At 43.3% G+C, this 22,602-nt stretch overlaps 1 protein-coding gene across 2 annotated transcripts in view; it reads left to right on the top strand.

The window, feature by feature from the left end:
* The window catches only part of parp8 (poly (ADP-ribose) polymerase family, member 8), a 470,797-nt gene that overhangs the window by 313,938 nt on the left and 134,257 nt on the right, over positions 1-22,602 (top strand). For both annotated transcript variants that reach the window (XM_041197708.1, XM_041197699.1), the window contains exons 9-10: positions 4,027-4,117; positions 18,106-18,172. In XM_041197708.1, the coding sequence (XP_041053642.1) occupies positions 4,027-4,117; positions 18,106-18,172 (158 nt within the window). The remainder of the gene's footprint in view (positions 1-4,026; positions 4,118-18,105; positions 18,173-22,602) is intronic.

The raw sequence follows: 22,602 nt of genomic DNA, 5'->3' as shown, positions 1-22,602 counted from the left end.
GATTTTATTCTGAAGGGCACTTTATTCACAGCTCATTAAATTCCATTCTTCAGTTCAGGAATTAAAATTGTCTGCACTGCTGTGAAAATGTTCAGTATAATAATGCTGTCTTATAAGTTCATTGCACACATAGTTAACTCATTCTAGACATCAGTTGATAGGTTGCACAGTACTGGTCTGAGAAGCAGTGACATGGATGGGTGAATGGTGAGCTTACCCTTGACAGCCCAGAAGGACAACCAGATTTCTTAGTGGTCTCTGAGAATTGATGAGAGACAGTTTCTTCCCCTTGGGAAGAAAAAAGGAGAAAAATTGGAAATCAATTCCAGGCTGTAATGTTTTACCTCGTGCGATAGGCAGAGGTATGAATAATTTTCCAGGCTATGATCTGAATCAGGGAACAATGCATGGCATACAGCCAATGAAAGGATAGTATGAAATAAATACCCTGAAAGTGGGGAAGAATAATATCATATGAGATATATCATATGATGAGGCTGTGCCATCATTCGTAGAGGTGGAGGAATGGCAATTTAAAATGGAGCCATGTGTAACCGATATTCACTAATAATCTTGGCCAAGATGGAAACTGCCCATATTGTTGGGACCCCCCCAAACAGTAATACGGAGAGTGAGATCTTGTATTATATATGTCTTTTATTCTGATGATTCCAGTGAACTATGTAAAATTAAATCGTTTAACAATATGCTACTTCAGATATAGATTAAGAATTGCCTGTATCATATTTTTTTCTAATTTTCTTTTCAATCCTACCAAAGGCACTGATTTTTGTCAGACTTGGCAACAGGTTATTTGAATGAAGTACTGGGGGCAACTTTCAGAAACTGATTGCTCTTTCTTCAGGCCTGAATCTTGAAAGTGAAGGTCATCAATGTGAGCCCAGTTCTACTTTTGCCAGATTTCCACACATGCAAAGCTCCTAGAGGAAGTCACTGAACAACTTTAGCTCACTTGTTGTCTTCCCTAGATCAGGAGCACTATTCATCACATTTAGTCCAAGCACTGAATCCAATATCAGGAATGTCACACAAAGGGTGATGAGGCTAAATTGTGGAAGATTGAAGAGAGGAATTTCTCCTGTTATTGAAACATGGAACAATGGACTCTGCCATAAAAGTATAATAATTCTCACATTATTGTGATGTATTGTAAAAGTAGATCAATAGTGGGGTTTGGATAGTTTCTCTGTGTGTGTATGTGTGGGATGTAATTGAATTGGAAACAGCGGGTCTGAAGGCTTTGACTAATCAAAAGAAGCTAGGTTTGAAATGCTAAATACGTAAGCATGGCTGAAATCTTAGAATATAAGGTGAGGAGAATTTGCATTTTTAGATTAATCAGGGCAGTTTGAATTTCAAAGAGGTGGTAGGAAGTTTATACATAGCCAGAGAAGTTAGACCAAACAGTGTGTTTATTTTTCCCAAAGGTTACTGACAATAATAGCACCATGAAAAGATTTATATTATGGGGAAGATAAAGTTCCAAAGACATATGGGTACAATGGAATTTACATTAAAAGGGGGAATGAGGTTATGTGTCAGGGAAGGCATTGTAAGATCTAACAGAAGTGTGAGGAGCCTCCATTATTTGTGCATTAAGCCTGCTGTCTACAGGAACCGAAGCCACTTTGAATTCTACTGTTCAGGGTATTGTGTTGACTTGCCTGGACCTGTTTAAAATCTATTTTTTTATAGGCCTTAACAGGAGTGTAATTAGAAGCCAGAATAATTAGGAGTTTTGGTAATTATTATAGTAGTAATTGGTAGACTTATGTTTGTGCTTGAAATAATTTATTTTGTTAATAAATGTTTAATTTAGTTTTCTAAAAGACTTCTGAAGTCTTGGTGGACTTATTACTTCTGAAGTCAGGGCATGTATCTTGAAATAAATACAAGTTGTAAAACCATTGTGATAGCGTGATCAGGTTTCCCTTGTGGATTTGATCCGCCTGATGCACATCTGCCAAGTCATAACAACTTAAAGACTGGAAGTTCATCAGTTACTGTCCAGGGAAAGATTTCCTCTCTGCCCTAAGTGTGAAATCATTTTTTAAATTTTTTTCATGGGATGTGGGTGTTCCTGGCAAGGCCAGCATTTGTTGCCCATCCCTAATTACCCTTTGGAAAGTGGTGGTGAGCTGCCTTTTTGATTGGCTGCAGTCCATGTGGTGTAGATACACCCCCAGTGCTGTTAGGAAGGGAGTTCCAGATTTTTCACCCAGTGACAGTGAAGGAACAGTGATATAGTTCCAGCTAGGGATAGTGAGTGACTTAGAGGAGAACTTCCAGGTGGTGGTGCTCCCATGCATCTGCTGCCCTTGTGCTTCTAGATGGTATAGGTTACGAGTTTGGAAGGTGCAGTTGAAGGAGGCTTGGTGAGTTGCTGCAGTGCATCATGGTACACACTGCTGCCACTGTGTGTGGGCGGTGGAAGGTGTGAATGCTTAAGGTGGTCGATGAAGTTCCAATCAAACATGCTGCTTTGTCTTGAGTGGTGTCAAGCTTCCGAAAGTGTTGTTGCAACTGCATTATTCAGGCAAACAATCATCATTGAATATCTCCAATTCTAAATGTACTCTTTACAACTGCATTTATGATTTAACTACACCTTGCATATTATGGCGTGACAAGTGATGTGTGCACGGCGAGCCAGATCCACAAGGGAAACTTGGCCACGCTATCACAATGGTTTTGCAATTTGTATTTATTATGAGAAAATTTGTGCACTGAATTCAGAAATAATGAGCCCACCAACACCTTTAAAGATTTTAAAAACTAAATTAAAACACTTATTAACAAAAGAAAAGATTTCAAGCACACACATATTACAGTTACTTAATAGTATAACAAATCCCAAAATCCCTAACTAACCTGACTCCCAACTACACACTCCCTTTAAGGCAACAGTCCAACATAGATTTTACATTTAGATAGGCAAGCCACCAAGGTTACCACAGCACACAATGGACAGTGGAATTCCAAAGGTTTTCCTCTACCTTTAGTTATTGAACGCAACAGACTTCTGCAAAAGTGGCTGGAGATTTCCTCAAGACTGTTTTACATGGTCCTTTTAGATATTGCATGACCCCACCCCCAACATAACCTTCCGTCCTTTTTATATTTTTCTTTGTCTTTAACTGGTAAATTCCATTGTTCTATATGTCTCTGGAAATTTACTTTTCCCATAATATAACAATCTTTAATGTTGCCTATATGATCAGTACCTTTGGGAAAAATAAACATACTGTTTGGCCTTGCTTATCTTGTTAGTTGTAAACATCCTATCATCCCTTTGAAACCTAAACAACCCCTTCACCTAACCACACATGCAAATTTCCTTCACACCTACATGCTACTTTCATCCATGTTTACTCATTAGCATTTCAAATGCCTTCTACACCTAACTCCTTTTGATAATTTCAAGCTTGCAGTATATCTGACTCTAATTCAATTAAATCACACAGACAGATTTAGTTCCCAGTGAGTTAACAGCTAGCATGGTAAAGACTTTGGCTAGATCATGTGAAGCCTGTGTTTCAACTGTCTCCTTAGGAAATGAGATGCCTCATGTTCCTATTGCCCATTGTATCCAACTACTGACTACATTGACTCTGACAAACACCACCCATCACCCCACCCATCCCATTGGGACAAATGCAACATACGTAAGCCAAACCTTTCACTGAAATTATTAACAGGATGAGTTTTGCCAACAAGATCCAGGTCTGGCTTTTACTGAGTTTCTTCCTATATTGAGCCTCCAGTTCCTTGCAATGGATTGTGACGATGGATGGTAACAATTTAAAAGGAGCTAAGCATGATTGAGCTGTTAGAATAACAACTTAAATGGTGTAAGGTTTAGCATACAAGGTATGTTCTAATATATTAGAGAGTGAATGAAGTGTGTGTTTTGTGTGATCATTCATTATACATTTCTGATAGATCTTGTTACTTTTATATTTCTGAATAAATTGTTTTGTTTCTGCTTGCCTGGCTATTTGACAGGAGGAGATTGCTATTGCTTGGGACGTAATTCGTACAGAACCTGTGATAGTGCGGCTGCATTGCTCTCTCACACAATATTTGAATGGCCCAGGTTAGTACTGTTCTGTACATTTAGGTTAATGTGAATCTTCGCTCACAGTAATGTTATCAATATCAAAACAGGTTTAAAATATATCGGTGCCAAAAACTCGGTTTTGCCACCCAATATTTCATTTTGACAGTATCAAAAATATAGTTATGATATTGGAGAGATAATTTTCTGACTTTACCTTACCAGCACCAAGAACACAAATTGAACATTTAGGCAGGCACTGTCTACAATTTCAGGCCATTTAAAATCAGTTCCGATACACATCCATGGTGGGAGATGCTCCTCACTTAGAGCCTAAAGCTAGAAAATTAGCCTGAAAGGATTCATTTTCATTTCCCTCAATACCTCTGAGGGTGAGCACTTTATCTGGTGTGGCTCTGTGCCTAACAGATCTTTGGACTGGCTCTCCCTCAGCTATAACACCTGATCTCAGGCAGCATTGTGGTTGTGCTACTGAGAAGATGGAATATGGCGACAAATGTCTTATAAGAACCCTACTTTCCTCACCAGCAATTTCATCCATCCATCCAATTTGCACCATATGAGGGGGTGGCGAGTGGTCAGAGAGGTTATGGGGTAAAGCATACAAACCCATCTAATATTCCTGCTAAGGCCAGTCAACAGTAAGAACAGAATGGTGGGCAGGGAAGGGCAATTCTGACTTCGAAACAGCAGTGGAAAAGTGACCAGGGTGAATCAAGGAAGGAGAGGAACTAGTCCTGGACACCTTTCCCATGGCCAAGCTCTCCTATTACTGGCAGCAGTGATATGAACTCATTTGCACAACATTGCTTTCAGATCTTCAGTGGGCTAGTGTCCCTTTTCCTTGTAGTTCATCTCCAGTCTGAGGTTGGAACAAATGCTGCAATACAGAACCACACAATTTCCTGATAGTAGCTGTCTCCAGAAGCCTACTGTAAATACATAATGAACCCAGATCCAGGAAAATCTATCAATGGAATTCATTGCCACAGAAGGCTGTGGAGGCCAGGTCATTGAGTGTATTTAAGACCGAGATAGATAGGTTCTTGATTGGTAAGAGGATCAAAGGTTATGGGGAGAAGGTGGGAGAATGGGGTTGAGAAACTTATCAGCCATGATTGAATGGTGGAGCAGACTTGATGGGCTGAATGGCCTAATTTCTGCTCCTATGTCTTACGGTCTAAAATGGGTTCGTATCAGGGTTAGATCACCAAGTGATCGGCAGAACTCCCTTCCCCACCTAACCTCCAGTGGCAAGAGCACTGAGAAGAAAATTCCAGCTCCCAAGATGACAACAGTAACAACGACAACTTGTATTTATATACCTTGTGGGGGAGGCGGTGGAGAGTGGTATTGTCACTGGGCTAATATTCTAGAGACTCAGAGTATTGGTCTGGGGACCTGGGATTGAATCCCATCACAGCAAATGGTGAAATTTGAATTCAATAAAAAATCTGGAATTAAAAGTCTAATGATCACCATGAAACCACTGCTGCTTGTCATAAAGACCCATCTGGTTCACTAATGCCCTTTAGGGAAGGGAAGTCTGCTGTCCTCACCTGGTCTGGCCCATATGTGACTTCAGATCCATAGCAATGTGGTTGCCTCTGAAATGCCCTCAGAACAAGGGCAATTAGGGATGGGCAATAAACGCTGGCCTAGCCACTAATGCCCACATCCTTTGAACAAATAATAATTTAAAAATTTCTCAAGGAACTCAGACCATTATAAATCAAAATATTACTATGAAACTCAGAAGGATGTCTTCAGCAAGTGACCAAAAGTTCAGTTACAGAGGAAGGTTTTAAGAAGGGTCTTAAGGGAGGAAAGCAAGGTAGAGAGGTGGAGAGGTTAATTTGGAACTTAGCACAGAGGCACCTGAGGCACAATCACCAATGGTGGAGCAATTAAAATTGGGGCTGCTCAAGAGGCCAGAATTCGAGGAAGGCAGGCTATTGAGGTGTTGTGGAGCTGGGAGAGATTATAGAGATCAGGAGGAGCAAGGCCATGGAGAGATTTGAAAACAAGGAATAGAATTTTAAAATCAAGATATTGCTTAACCAGGAGCTACTGTAGGTCAGCGGGCACAGGGATGATGCATGAATGGAACTTGGTCCAAGTTATGACAAGGGCAGCAAAGTTTTGGATGACCTCAAGTTTACGGAGGGTGTAATGTGGGAGTCCAGCCAGGAGTGCGTTCAAATAGACTGAGCTAGAGGTTACAGCAGCAGCTGAGCTGAGGCAGGGGTGATGTTACGGAAAGAGAAATAGGTGGTCTTAGTGATGGTGCGGATGTGTGGTTGGAAGGCCCTCTCAGGGTCATATATGACACCAAGTTTGTGAACAGTTTGGTTCAGCCTCAGACATTTGCCAGGGAGAGGATGGAATCAGTAGCTAGGAAAAGGAGTTGTAGAGGGTACTAAAGACAATGGTTTAATGTGCCTCTCTATTTTTGGTGCATATGTTTGCAATAAAAATCTGTGCATGCAACTTTAACAAGTCATTAACTCAGTCCCGCAGTAATAAAAATGGTGTAAATAGTTAAGTTTAAGATTAGGTAGCTGGTCAGTTGACCCCATCCAGAGTGGTGATAAAGATGCTGCAATTTGCTTCAACAAACCTTTGATTAGAGTAAAGAAAAATTGCCCATGATTCCTACTCCATTATCTGAGGAACTCTGTTAGAATGTGCACTTGTGTAGACATGGGGTGAGATCTGGATGACCTTTGATGTAATTCCATCCCATTGTCCAATAGTCTCACATTGGAGGTTGTAAGCACAAGTCAGCCTACGTACATTATCATCAGAATTTTAGACCCTTCATCCTGGCACTTGACTCCAGTTATCTCCTATCTCAGCCAATGATAGACTCAAAAACCTGCATGGATCTCAGCAGGCAATGACGAACATGGCAGCCAGATGGACTTACAGTGCCATAATTAATTAAAGCAAACAAAACAAAATTCTTACAGAACACTTCAAAAATAGGATACCTGCATTTCCTTACTTCATAAGTAGGATCCTGTCCGGTGTTGTATGAAATATTTGGAGCAGGTTATAAGCTAAGCTGCTGAAAACCCAGCTAACACAAAAAAATGCTGAGATACCTTGTCACACACTCTAGGCTGTTTGTCATTTCACCACATATGAGACAAATTTAGATGGTGAGCGATTTATCTCCTTGCTGAGCACTCATCCATTGAAAGGATGGAAAACTCCATCACTTGTCATTCCATATAAAATATTTTTCTGCCCGCTGCGCTGATGTATAGCTGATAGGAAACAGGAAAAAATAAAAATGTTACTGCAAACAACGCAAACCATTTAGATAACGCTATCATATTCTGGTCTGATAATAAAATTGGGATTGGTCGTTTTACCTCATACCCTATTGTTCGAACAATTTGAGATTATATTTGATTCTCCTTATGATTAGTTTTTTTTTGCTTTTTATACATATATATTTTTAAACTACTCCCTCTCATATTGCCATAGTTGGCCAAACAAGGCAGTAAAGAAGGGCTGGGAGCAGGCCATGGGCGTGCTGCCTCAGCAGCAAAGATGCAAATTCAAACAGGCCTTAGGTTGAAAGAATGCCTGAGGAAAATTACAATAAAAAAAGCTCTTGAAACTTCCTGACCTCAGTCTGTCAGCACTAATAAAGTTAGCATGCTAGCGTGACTTATGGACCTTGTGCTGCTTATCATTTCAGAGATTGATATATCGTGTATGACATATGTAAATTGGCTCTACCCCCTCATTTAACATTGTGAAAAACCTATATCAGAATATGCAAAGTGGTGTTAGGAACACGCAAAATGCCCTTAATGCTTGAATTGTCATATTCCACTTAAAGTGAGTGGAGGGTAAAATCACCAGCAATTCCAGAAGCTGTTGCCGGTGGAAGAATAGGTTCAGTATGTGGTGACATATGTAGCACAGAGAAAAAAAAATCCGCCATTGGTTCTTAAAATTGCAAACTTGTATAAAAAACTGTTTGTAATTGTCCTGAAAACATTGCCATTTGTGGACTTCCAAAGGAACATTCAGAATGTTGAGACTGTTTTGCCATTTAATTAGATCATGGCTGATCTATACTTCAACCACATCATCATTAAGCTGTTAACTGGCTGGAAGCAAAGCTTCTGCCCCCCTTGGAAATTTGGCAGCTTTCTGGGCCCCATAGTGGCACTAGGAGCAGTAGCCACTGCAGAGACTGCATCCAGTCTCCAAAGGCAATAATTGGTGGAGCCATTTCTGATGTTAAGCGGAGTGGTGTCACGCCAGAGGCAGGCAGACCCAACCGGTGAGGGGTTTAGACGATGTGGACAGGGCAGGGGGTGAGGGGTACTGAGGGGGTGAATGGCAAGAGCTTGAGTGGGAGCCTCTGATGGGCACAGGAGGCCCATAAAGGAGGCATTTCACTCATTTGCCTTGCAATAAGATTGAGCAGTGGAAGCTGCCAGGCTGCACATTTGGCATGGCCTCTCCTGCCTTGGCTTAAATCCCAACAGCAGCCAGAGGAGGGCTTTAAATGGCCGTTAATTGGTCCCAGAAGAGCCTCAGTTGGTCAACAGGAAGGTGGGCCTCCTGATGTCTCCTCTATCTCTGGTAAAATTGCTGCAGGGGATCTAGCAGTGTGTAGGCATCAGGCCCATGGCAGAGTGCCCAATTTTACAGCCCCCGCCTGCCAACCTGTACCCAGTGGTGGAGAAGACCTTTGCCTTGTAGCCCAACCATCCACAATATAAACAAGCAGAACTAGAAGCAAATCCTGCAGATACTGGCAATCAGAAATAAAAACAGAAAATTCTAGAAATACTCAGCAGGTCAGGCAGCATCTGTGGAAAGTGGAAGGTGGAGTTAATGTTACCAGTTGATTATCTAATGAAAGACCATTGATCTAAGATGTTAACTCAGCAGATTCATGCCTGAAAAGAATTGAGCAGAGTTTTTCCAGGGGAAGAATTTTATGGACAGTAGTTTCCACCTATCGGGGTGGGGGGCAGGGGGTGGGGCGGGGTGGGGGTGGGGGGGGGGGTGGGGGGGGTTTGTGCAGGGGCGAGTGGGGGCTGGCGCGAACCCGATAGGTGCCCCTGATTGAGGCTGCGCTGCCATTTTACGTGGGCAGGCCAATTAAGGCTCACCCAGCCTAACGTGCACCTGGAAGCACTGAGCGCTCCCTAAGTGGGCGGGAGGGGGGATTTCGGGAGTCGGGGCCTGCACTCTTTCACGCATGTGTGCTAAAGAACGCATTTAAAATTTTAATAAAGAAAAGGAAATATTTTAAGACATGTCCCCTCATGTGACAGTGTCACATGAGCCAGGACATGTTCATGAATTTTGATTTAAAAATTTGCTTAATTAATGCAACCTTCATGAAGCCTCATCCTGTCTGTCGATGAGGTTCCAAGAAAAATGTGAAGGCCGTCTGGGCTCTTTGCCTACCCACCAACCTTAGGGCTGGACAGGCAGCCCTGTTAATTGTTTTAATGACTATTTAAAAGGCCTTAATAGGCCTTTGATAGTTCAGCGGGCACGCAGCCGACTTGGCAGCGCGCCTGCGGAACTGAAAATCTAAATGACGCGCAGCGACATCGGGTCGCCTGCCCAACATCACCGTGCATCAGTTTACGCGTCGATGAGCGGGGCCAAAAATTCTTCAGTATGTCCCGCAGGCAGTTGTGCGCCGGACCCGATCGGGCATAAAATAGCGCGCGATGATGTCGGGTGAGCTTCCCCAAGTCATCGCGCACTCGTACGATATCTCGGTCGGCAGGCACGTGCGAGAGTCAGAAGCGGGCCTACTGACAATTAAAAGGCTTATTCAGGCCATTAAAGCATTAATCGAGGGAGATTTTTTGCTGCCCGTCCAACCTTACGATTGGCGGGTGGCCAGGCAGCCTTTGCATTTTAAGGAAATTTTATCCATGGGCAGGATGAGGTTTCTGACATTAATTTAAAAAAATAAAAAACTGCTTTGACATCATTTTTATTATGTTTATGTTCATGTAAGTCCTAAGTGGAGACATTTTTTTCACATTTTCAAAGTCTTTATTTTTGATTTTAAAATTTTTCAGCTCCCTGAGGCAGCTCTCTGCCTTCAGGGAGTTTTCCTTCTGTGCTCCCCTGTGCCTGCGCAGACTTCAGCGCTCGCCTTCCTCCCGCCCCCACCCCGGCAGTGCTGAGCCTTTCAGCACGTGTTTCATGCTGGCTGGCCGTTAATTGGCCTGCCAGCATGAAATCGTAGTCGGTGCATTGTTTCCTAGGCCCGCCTGCCGCGTCTGCCCAACGACCCGGAAAATCCTGCTCCAGAATTTTTTTGTTTCAATCCACAATATCCCTTGGTGCATTTCTTAAACCCCTGAATCCCACCTTTTCCCATTTAATAAGAACCCATGTTGTTTCTCCGTGAAAATCATCATTAATGTTTTGAGTTTCACTCTCCAAGCTGGTAATCTATTTTACATACTTACTTACCACCATTTTAGTGAAAATGTGCCTCCTTCTTAGTAAAACAACTGAGGATTGTTTCTCCGCTCGACACACCAGACAGGCACAGCCACGTGCATTCCCAAGTTCCTGCAACCTCTCGTTTAGACCCGACAATGCATTCAGCAGATAGATTCAGATAAAGGTGATGACACAGCCCATTTGAGATTTTTCCCCCGGTATACCAACCATTCTCTCTTCCCCTTGCAGCTGACAGTTTTTCAAATAAGCCCCTTGTTCCCGCATTTCCATTCTGGTATTGATCACTCTTTATGTGTCCACTGAACAATTAGAGGGTCACGCACAGAGGTATATGTTAAATAAAAAGGCTATATTATTATGCCTACAGAATTTTCTTTGCCGCATAACCTGTTTAAATGTCAAAGTTTGTTCATCTAACTCTAGTGGCAAATTATTGAGAACATCCCATTTTTTCTTTTTGAAACACCCATTTGCAGCCTTGTATCAGGAGTCAAGTGGAACTCTTCACTCTTGCTCAGTCAATAACAGACTACTCCCATTGTCCACAAACTTACTCGTTATACAAAATGTTCCATTTTTAATATTAGCAACAATCTAGAACATGAACCTAGAATAGATCAGATTGAAACTCTGCAGTCCTGCCACATCTTGCCGTAAATGGTGGTGGACAATTAAGCAATGAACCTGAGGAAGAGACGCCACAAATATCCCCATCCTCAATGATGGGGGAGCCCAGCACATCAGTGCAAAAGACAAGGCTGAAGCATTTGTAACCATCTTCAACCAGAAGTGCCAAGTGGATAAACCATCTCAGCCTCCACCTGAGGTCCCCAGCATCACAGATGCCAGTATTCTGCCAATTTGATTCACTCCACGTGATATCAAAAACAAGCTGAAGGCTTCAAAGACTATGGGCCCTGGCAACACCCAGCAATAGTACTAAAGACTTGTGCTCCAGAACTAGTTGTGCCCCTAGTCAAGCTGTCCCAGTACAGCTATAATGACAATGTGGACAATTTCTTGGTTTGCCCTTCCACAAAAAGCAGGACAAATCCACCTGTCCACAAAAAGCAGGGAAAATACAATCTGGCCAATTACCACCCCATCAGCCTACTCTTGATCATCAACAAAGTGAATGAAGGTGTCATTGACAGTGCTATCAAGTGGCATTTGCTTAGCAATAACCTTCTCCCTGATGCTCAGTTTGGGTTCCGTCAGGACCACTCAGCTCCTGACCTTGCTACAGACTTGCTTCAAACATGGACAAAAGAGCCGAACTCCGGAGGTGATGTGAGAGTGACACCTCTTGATATCAAAGTAGCATTTGACCAAGTGTGACATCAAGGAGCCCTAGCAAAATTGAAGTCAGTGGGAATCAAGGGGAAAGTTCTTCACTAGTTGGAGCGATACCTAGCACACAGGAAGATAGTTGTGATTGTTGGAGGCCAGTCATCTCAGTTCTAGGACATCATTGCAGGAGTTCCTCAGGGTAGTGTCCTGGGCCCAACCATCTTCAGCTGCTTCATCAGTGACCTTCCTTCTATCATAAGGTTAGAAGTGGAGATGTTCGCTGATGATTGCAGAATGTTTAGCACCATTCGTGACTCCTCAGATACTGAAGCATTCCATATCCAAATGCAGCAAGATCTGGACAATATCCAGGCTTGGGCTGACAAGTGGTAAGTAACATTGTCACTACATCAGCGCCAGACAATGAGCATCTCCAACAAAAGAGAATCTAACCATCTCCCCTTGACATTCAATGGCATCACCGTCACTAAATCCCCCACTATCAACATCTTGAGGCTTACCATTGACCAGGAACTGAACTGGACCAGCCATATAAATACTGTGGCTACAAGAGCAGGTCAGAGGCTGGGAATTCTGCAGCGAGTAATTCACCTTCTGATTCCACAAAGCTTGTCAACCATCTACAAAGCACAAGTTAGGTATTATGGAACACTCTCCACTTGCCTGGATAAGTGTGGCTCCAACAACTCCCAAGAAGCTCGACACCACCAGGGAAAAAACAGCCCACTTGATCAGCACCCCATCCACCAACTTAAACGTTCAATCCCTCCACCACCACTCCACAGTGGCAGCAGTAAGTACCATCCACAAGACGCACTGCAGCAACTCACCAAGGCTCCTTCGACAACTCCTTTCATACCCATGATCTCTACCACTTAGAAGGACAAGCATGGGAATAGCAAGTTCCCCTCTAAGCCACAAACCATCCTGACATTTGCACTATATCAGCCTTTTTCACTTGCCAGGAAGAGACATTGGGAATTCAGGCATGTGTTCTATGCAATTTTCCATCCATTAAACCTAATAATGGTTGGAGAACTACTCTCCTAGTCTTCCAGTATTAATCTTTTACATGAGAGCTCAATCTTACTTTTGCTCTGCATACTGCCTGCACAGTCCTGTGCAAAGATTTTCATATGCTATTAAACCTTTCTCAAATATGATTGCAATAAGATGTCATTTAGCTATCATTGCCTATTCTGAGCACATGAAATATTTTAAATTCCATTAGATTTAGTTGATCTGTGATATGTTAAAGGTTAACAAGAAATGAAATAATCATGATGAATTCTGGTTTCATATCCATCCATAACCTATCAAAAGGATACACTTGTAAAAATGAGAGATTCTTCTCTGAATTTGGAAGTGAAGTGAAAATTCCACTTGCACATTCTACATCACTGGAGCATCAATAATGCAGACGTTTTAAACAAAATACCAATTATCGCTCCTAATTTATGAAATCATCCTGAACTGTTTTGTTTTCCAGACATTTTTTGAATTTCTTTTGATCCTTGAATTTCCTTTTCTCCATTTACATTTTTTTTGACATTTCCTTGTGTCTCTTTTTGCATTGGCCTCAAATAAAATAAGCACTTCCTGTATATCAATGCTGCAAAACTTTATAGTGAAGAAAAAAGTTCAGCCCTTACTTCTTGTAGCCAAACTGTGAACTTGGGGTTGTAATCACCCTGGAAAGTGTGTGGACTTTAACAGCTAGAACTTGACTTTTGCTTTTACTCATTGGCTTTTGAGACCCAAACCTCTCCTCTGCCCTCCATCACAACCTTTGTTCTGGTCTGCATTATGGACCTTGTCCCTTCATCTAGATCATTCATTGCCAAAAAGAGACATCACCATTTCCTTTATCTTCCTCATTCTGTCACATAATTGCACCCCATCCCACGTGCCTAAAGCTCAAACACACATGCACATCAGCCTGTCAGAAGGACAGGGCCAGTAGCACTAGGCAAATTTGAGATGTGAATTTTTTCAGTCATAAGTCAGCCATATATGTGTAACTTTTCCCTAGGTTTTGTTTGTACTCAGCTACCACAGTAGGGTTGAGGTGCTGGGAGTGGCTTGGAACCTGAGAGTGAAACTGGCTGGCGGTCATACTGTGCGGTCATTGTGTTGTACAGTTGAATCATATGGGAAAACCTCCAAAACGAATATCTAATAAACAACAATAAAAATGTCAAAATTACTAATAAACTTGGTCAAGGATGTTTGCACCTCACAGTTTTATGATAACACATGAACTATTTTTATTATTTTGCTTATTGCTCATTTATGAAGCCACAAAGATTCACATTACCTTGTTTTCCATCATATACTTGATGTCGTTTTATCTTCCACCTCCCTATAAATAATATTGATTGCTATTACAATTAGGTGAGGAGAGGTAGAATAGCTATTCTCTTTCCCTCTCTTCATTTGACTGCAACAGGTCCTTTTTTATTCTGAAAAGGATATACTTGCCAATTTAGAAAACATTTAACTGATAAGTGAACCAATTGGACAGCTTTTTTGGAGATTAACAAAGAATGGGATTAGTTTTAATACTTAAACTGAGCTGAGTAAAATAATAAAATATGCTCTGACCTTCTCCCTCTCACACACACGCACACAGTCTCATGAACACACAAATACAGATTACAGATTGGCAAAGGGTAGGTTGGCCAAATTAGAGTCCATAAAAAGTAAAAAGAATATACAATCTGTAGTTTGGTGACTTGGCTGGCTTCAGGCTGAATTTGTTGATCTTATGACTTTCCTTCTGTGGTACCAGTGCTTAAGATTTTAAAATATAAATGGCTGTATTGGCTGTTCTTCTGGAGATGTTGGTGCTGGCATGAATTCTGTAAGAAATCTCTATCTGAAGCAGGGGTGTCCCTGGATGATCATTATCAGAAAACAGGGCTCAAGGATTGCCAGATGAGTTGGAGAGAGAAGGAAGCAGGAGGGACCCCATGGATCGTCTCTCTCAATGTCTCAACTACTTATTCCCTGTTCTGCAGCGAAAACACATGGCTGAAACATGCAAAGGGTTAGCTTGTCATGTGATCGTTCCACTCCAACTGTTCATGGAATTCAAATAAGGTCATTGTTTGTGTATTCCAAGGATAATTTGATTAGATCATGTCTGGCAAGCTTTCTTAGCCAGGATGTCTTTGTTCCAGTGATTAGGATTAATGATCTATTTCCAACAGTTGAATATCTCAGGTGATTGCCTTAATGCCTAGATAATTGGACAGATATGTATCCTTCATATTCCCCAGGAGATCACTGTCTTTGGTGGTCTTGCAGACACGCTGTATCCATTTCAATGAATTGGAATGTAGAATGTACAGTATTGCAAATTGGGGTAGCCATCTAAGATTGTGTTGTCAAGTTACCTTTAGTCTCTGTGTTTTAAAAATTCTGCTTTTTAAAAGTTCAATTGAGATTTCTAGCTGGTGGATTAAAAATAATTATTTGACATAATGCATGTCTTCATGACTTTGGAAATACTTGCCCACCTTGCAAGACCTTTCATGTGTATGGCCTTCACTAACGTAATCTGTGTCCAGAGACAAAAATTATGGTGCACATTTTATATCTGCCTGCATTGATTGTTTGAATTAATTAAAAGAGGAAAAGTCTCCTTTACTTCTCACGATCCAGTTATTCGTTCCTGTCACTTCCCTTGAAGAGCCACATTAAATTTGTGAAGATATAAACAAAATGCCTCTATTGCAGATGATGAAAATCTGAAATAAAAACAGAAAATGTTGGAAATACTCAGCAGTCAGGCAGCATCTGTGGAAAGAGAAACAGAATTTGTAGATGGAATTTTATGCTCCCCGAGAGCTGTTGGCAGGCAAGGGACACTGTGTCCGTTGCCTACTTGCCTCCGCTGGTATTTTGCCAGAGGTGGGGTAGGTGTCAGGCTATTCCTTGGGGCCAATTAAGGGCCTTAAGCGGCCAAATAATGGACATTTAAGGGTCTCTTCCCACTGCTGCTAGTATTTTACCAGGGGGGCAGGGGGTGGGGGGTGCCCACACAATCGGCTTGGCTGCGGGATCGGCAGTCTGGCCCTCGTGATTTGTCATCCTGTGCTGACGGAGGCCAGTGCACATGGAAATAGCCCACTTGTCTCCCATCACCACCCCACACCTCACTCCAGCCTCCCAACCACCAAACTCCATCCTCCCCACCCCCCCACCCACCCCCACCCCTCTACCCCCACCTCGCTGGACCCTGCCTGATTGGTCCTGACAAATCTGCACCAAGACCTCATTGTTATGGCTCCTTGTCAGGAACTGCAGCCTCAGTAGTGGTCTTCACTCCCAATGGCACTGCTGAAACTAGAGGGCAGCTGCCATCTGATTAGTCAGTAGCTCTTGGATGGGAATAACCTCCCCTATGGGGGTGGACACCACGGCCACAGGCAGCTAATTGTCTGTTGATGTTTAAATCTGGTCATGGCTACCCTTTTATAATTTAATCTCTCCTGCCCTCCACCCCATTACAGACCTTCCCTTTAGTTCTTTATCCCACCTTCTCTGCTTTGACTTGCTCCATGCCTATTACATTCCTAACTACCACCACGTTCACTTCTGTCAATGCTGTGCTGATACTTAAAAATCTTCCTGTCATTAAATTCACAGAATTCTGGCTTCATTGAATTAGCTCTTTCTTGAGATATAGCTATCCTTAATTGCCCTTGAAGTGGTGAGCAACCTTCCTCTTAGACTGCTCCGATCTGTGTGGTGAAGGTTTCCCCACAGTGTTGTTGAGTAAAGGGTTCCAGGATCCTGATCCAGTACTTATGAAAGAAAAGTGATTTGTTTCCAAGTTGGGATGATGTGCAACAGGGAGTGGATTTTGAGGTGATGACATTTTCCATGTCAAAAATTCTTTGATGGGATGGGGGCATAGCTATCTCTACTTGCCTTGCTAGGCCATTCAGAGGTAGCTAAGAGCCAACCATATTTCTATGGGTCTGGAGTTACATATAGGCCAGACTAGGTACCCTAAAGGGCATTAATGAACCAGATGGGTTTTTATGACAATCAATGATTGTTTTTATAGTCATCATACTGAGACTAGCTTTCAACTTCAGATTTTATTAACTGAATCTAACTTCCACCAGCTGCCACTGTGGGATTTGAACCCATGTCCCCAGACTATTAACCTGGACTACTGGCCCAATGACACTACCGCTATCCCACCATCTCTTCCAGTGATGGCAACAGCAGGTTGGGAGAAACTCTCAAAGGCGCCTTTGCAAGTTGCTGCAGTGCATCTCGTGGATGGAACCCACTGCAGCCATCACGCATCACTGATGGAGAGTGCAATTATTTAAGATAGTGAGTAGGGTGCTGATCAAGCAGACCATTTTATCTTTGATGGTGTTGGGCTTGACATTTTTAATTTGACTCTGCACCTGCAGAACTTGTGACCCCAAGCATCTTCTTTACCATCAATGACTTTAACAAGGTGTTAACAAACACCAATCTTTTTTTATTACTAGCTTTTCACTAATATCTGGAAATTTAGATCTGAAAGGGTAGATATAACTAAACATGGACAAATAATCCATTTGTTTTTTCTACCAATATTGTAAATACTTTTGCTTTTTCATTAACATTAACAAACAGGAAAATATGGTCCATGACACTCACTGCTGTGTAGGTAACAGTATGTCTCCATGGAAACAAAGGGGAAGGGGAAAATAGAATGTCACCATTTCCAGGTATGCACATGATAAGTACAATAAATAGATTGTGCCATATTTTCTCACATCTCTAGATGTGTTAAATACATAAAAAAGTATAGTGCACATTTTTGTGATTCTTGTACTTAATTCAAGTTGGTTTTATTTGTGAATAAGGTTTTACTGACTTATAAGCTCTGAAAGATTGAGCATAGCTTTATTCTCTTGTGTGTCAAACACAATGTCCCACTGCTCTTTATCCAGGACCATTTCCATTTAAAGTACTGTATTTAACAAATTCATTCCCACAGTTCTTAATTTACTGTAATTAGAGCTGTGACACAGTGATCATTCATTCCCAGACATTGGGCAATTAAACCAGTCAATGATTGTAAATTACAGGAAGACAAGGCACCTGTAGTCTTTGAGAGCTCCTTACTTCTAACACATGAAAGGCTATTATGTTTTTATTCACTTGCTCCTAATTGTATCTTTTGTCTCTCTCCTGTAATTTTATAGTTCCAACAGTTGATGTTTTCCAGACATCAACAAAGGATCGATTTGGACTGGGACATCAATTGAAAAAGTAAGTCTTTCAGAAAAATATATAACAAGATATTTAAAGTGCAGTGACACCTGCATTCCCATAGCACCTAGCTCTGCCTGAGGCAAAGTCTTTTGAATGAGATGTTAAACTAAGATTACATGGCACTATTTTGAAAAAGAGCAGGGGGGGGTTCTTCCATGTGTCCTGGCCAACATTTATCCCTCAACAAAGATCACTGAAACAGTTTATCTGGTTGTTATCACGTTACTGTTTGAGGAACCATACTGTGTGCAAATTGACTATTGTAAATATTACAGGCTACAATGTCCATTATTGACGAAAAGGACTTTGAGATGCTCTGAATTCATAAAAAGTGTCAAATTAATGCAAGTTGTTATTGAAGGTGTCACTTTAATGTAAGTTGCTGTTGGAAGGTGTTAAATGAATTCAAATTGTCGTTGGAAGCTGTTATATGAATGCAAGTTATTGTTGCTCCAAGATTAATAATGTAGGATAAAGGTGGGATATGCTAATATATGACATCGATGATGATGTAAAGCTGACATTACTCAGTCATGTGTTAGACTGTCAAGAGAGGTTGGAATCATGCCCAGAAGCAACATGCCTACTCTGTAACCTGTTTAGATGTAGTACTAATAAGCTTGTGTTAAGCAAATACCAGAGTATGTCCACAGTCCCATGCCTAGAGTCCAAGATAGAAGGGCTATTCTAAAACATGGTGGCAGCACTGGAGACATTGATGAAAAAAACACATCAGTGTTATCGACGGAAGCTTAGAATGATAAAAACTTTGAAAGCAGCTCGTAACAAATTGGCAGAAGGAGGAGGCACACTGGAGAGAGGTAACGATGACTGCACCATGTGAGCAGACCCTGCCCTTACCCCAACGTTTTGACTGACTTGAAGGCCCACAGAGACGCCAGCAATGGGAGTTATAGAAACCTATTTTCCCTGGTATTGAGCAGCATCAGGCCTTCAACAAAGGAGCCAAAGCTTCAAGTCAGTTCCTTTCCTTGTGCAACAAGTCCGTAGCAGATGATGTTCTCTTAAGGCAAGGGGGTGCAGGAATCCACCGTGGACTTGGAGTCTATTCTGACACCTATTTTAGCTGGAAGCAAAACATAGCAATTGAACGGGCATGTTTTAACCAGCTCACGCAACAACCTAAAGAATCAATTGAATTATTTCTAACCAATCTATATTGCCCAGCTAGTTCTTGCGGATATGGGGTGCTGAAGGATTAGCCACTCCATGATCGCATAGTCTTGGGTGTCTGGGATGAAAAACTCCTATCTACTCCCACTTTTGCTGCAGGATGGGCAGCAACATCATTAATCCGGCTTGGGAGGCAGTGGCGGTCAGCGCCAATGCCCTGCAAAGGAGCACAGCCACCTAGCGCCGCAAGAGGATGAATGATCTCCTCTGTTCTGCCAGGGTAAGTCACTCTTCTCATCACTCTCAACTCACACAGTTACAAACCCATCACACATCCACAGGGTTCTCACTCACCGCTAGTTCAAGGGACATCACCATTCGCTCTCTCACACACACCTTCATTGTCCTCATTCTGACCATGGCACCACTCACCACCCACACATGCCAGGCATGCTCATCATGTGGCATGGCCTGGCAGTTATCCTGCTTACATTGTCTCCATCTCTATTCATGCAGGACAAGCTAGCACACAACAAGAGGGAGAGGTCGCAGACCGGTGGCGGAATGACTGAAATCAAGGTCCTCACAGACTTTGAAAACAGAGCCATCCAGCTGGCTGGTGAGGATCTGGACCATTCCTGTGCTGACGGTGAGATTGGCAGTGCTCTACCAAGTGAGGATCCAGCAGTGCAACATCCACCAGACAGCCATGCCATGAGTGATGTGTCTTGTTTCATGGCCACTGCCATGCACTAATTATCTCCCCTTGCTTCCGCAGGCATATCTGGGAAACTGCCAAAGCAGTACATTACCCTGGGCCTCCACTCAAGCCTTGAGGGAAGCTCAGAAGAGGAATCTGTTGAACCCCTTCTTGAAGCCCTGTCACAGCGCTAACCCACTTGCTTCACCAGAGACACACACCTCAGTGGGACCTAGCTTTACAGTGGCTTGGGATCACAATCTAGTGAGTACATTGTACTGTCTGATCCACAGCAGGTGGCGGCAAGAACTTCCAAGGTGTCCAGCACTTGGAAGACTGCTGGAGGTCAGATATTGGCTGAATCCAAATCAGATGACGAGCCTCTGGACTCGGTCATATCACAGTTGCTGGAGCTGCAAAGACAAGTTCGGAAACATCAGGAAGGGATGTCTGGTGCATTCCTCAGATTGCAAGGCACGATGGAGGAGTCCATCTGCCTTCAGGCTGAGGTGATAGTGCTGGCATGTCAACCGAGGTCAACACTGGTAGGATGGCGGCCTGCACTGCTGTGTGGCTTGAACACCATCGACAACGCCATACTTGGCCTCCAACAGGTTGTATGCGAGAGAGATGAGAGGCAGCCCAATCTCACTCCAGCTACCCCTTCTCCTCAAGGAATCAGTCAGGGGCCTTCGGGCACCCATAGGGAGGAGGATCAGCAGGTGCACAGCCCGGGGTCATCCAACCAGGTGACTCCGGGAGTGTCTAGCCCATCCAAATCCCCTCTTCCTGTAACATCAGCAGCTCCAGCTCCAGAGGCTGAGGAGAGTGTCACTGCTACACAGCAGGACCCCGAAAGCAGGCCAGGGCCGTCCAGTGGATGCCCGCCAAGGTGTTCACAGACAGTGCGTAGCAGTGAGCAGGCTGCCTCCACCTCCACTGTTGCTGTCCAGGGAGCACCAAGATGTAGTGGCAGGTTAAGAAGATGTAACTCTTTCGAGTACAAACATGTTTCCATCTGTTCCTATTCAGATGAAGTTACATTGTTTCATAGTTTTGCCATTGAGAGATTTGAACTCTTGATCTTGGGGTTACAAACCCAGTACCATAACCACTTGGCTATTTAGTTGCACAGCCTGAGAACTGGTGTTAATCACTTGTACATAACGTTCACTATCATAAAAAAAAACTCCCAAGAATGTCACCCTGCCTATGGCTCTTTGTTCAGGTGAGCAGTGTTCTTGTCACTCAGATGTGCAACCTTCCTGCGCAAGATAAAGGCAGGTGTCTCAGTCCTGGGCCTCTTCCCTATGCTTTGTGCAGCCTTCGGACCAAAGTGATGGAACAGCCTCACCTCCCTGGATATATTGCTGATGCCTGCACCTCGGCGGCATTTGTCATTGCTGCCAGAATGTTGTGGGCTGGCGTCACTGAGTTCTGTCAAGTGTGCTCTCAGCACCTTTAAAGTGGGGTTGTGCTCCTGAAGGGTTCAGGCGTTGAAGGTGAACAAAGGATCAGATGCTTCTAAGTTTCATGGTTGCATCTTTATGATATGACCCTGATCACAGAGCGCAAGCGAGCGGCCCTTGGCCAGACAGGGGTCAGACATTCACAGAGGTTATGTGAAGATCTATGGAATATCCTTACTGCATGTCATCATCATCCTCCTGCAACCGAGTGACTATTAGGGCCTCCACTGCTTATCCATGACAAGAGCATTCTCACAGAGGGTATGTGCACCGCCGTCAGCCAGACTGGAGACAATCATTCATAGATGCAACTTGAGGATTTTTGGTATCTCCTCACTGCATGTTGACATCATCCTGCACAAATCTAGCAGCTATGGGGGCCTCCCAAGCGTGCCTGCCTCATCTGCCAGTGTGAGGGCCTCATCGCCATGATCGTCGCCTTTGAGGACCTCCTCACCCTCCTCATTGGAGAAGAGCTCCAGCTCTGGCAACTCCTCCTCAGCCAACTCCTCTCCCCATTGCAGGCAATGACGATGCATGACACCCTCTGTGGGCTGTATTGCAGGGCTCCACCAGACTGGCCCAGGCATCGGAACCTCATTTTCAGCATCCCAACGGTCTGCTCCACAGCAGTGTGTACCATCTACAAAATGCACTGCAGGAATTCACCAAGGCTCCTTTGACAGTATCTAGACGGACAAGGGCAGCAGATAGATGGGAACAGCACCACCTGGAAGTTCCCCCTGCAAGTCACTCACCATCCTGACTTGGAAATATATTGCCATTCCTTTACTATTGCTGGATCAAAATCCTGGAACTCCCTTCCTAACAGTACTGTGGGTGTACCTACACCACATGGACTGCAGCGGTTCAAAAAGGCAGCTCATCGCCACCTTCTCAAGGGCAACTAGGGATTGGCAATAAATGCTGGCCCAGCCAGCGAAGCCCACATCCTTGAATGAATATTAAAAAGAAAGCCCCAGCCACCCCTTCTTCCAGAGAGTGCTGCTCCTCTCTGCACAGCCAGGCACCTCTGTCGCTCTCTTCTCCAGCGTCTTCGACCTCTGTATGTCAAGAGGCATACAGCTAGTTCATGAGGCTCCGTGCTCCTGATGTACCCCTCC

This window comes from Carcharodon carcharias, chromosome 1 (genome assembly GCF_017639515.1).
Source record: "Carcharodon carcharias isolate sCarCar2 chromosome 1, sCarCar2.pri, whole genome shotgun sequence".
Taxonomy (NCBI): Eukaryota; Metazoa; Chordata; class Chondrichthyes; order Lamniformes; family Lamnidae; genus Carcharodon; species Carcharodon carcharias.
This window is presented reverse-complemented; position numbering and strand designations above follow the sequence as displayed.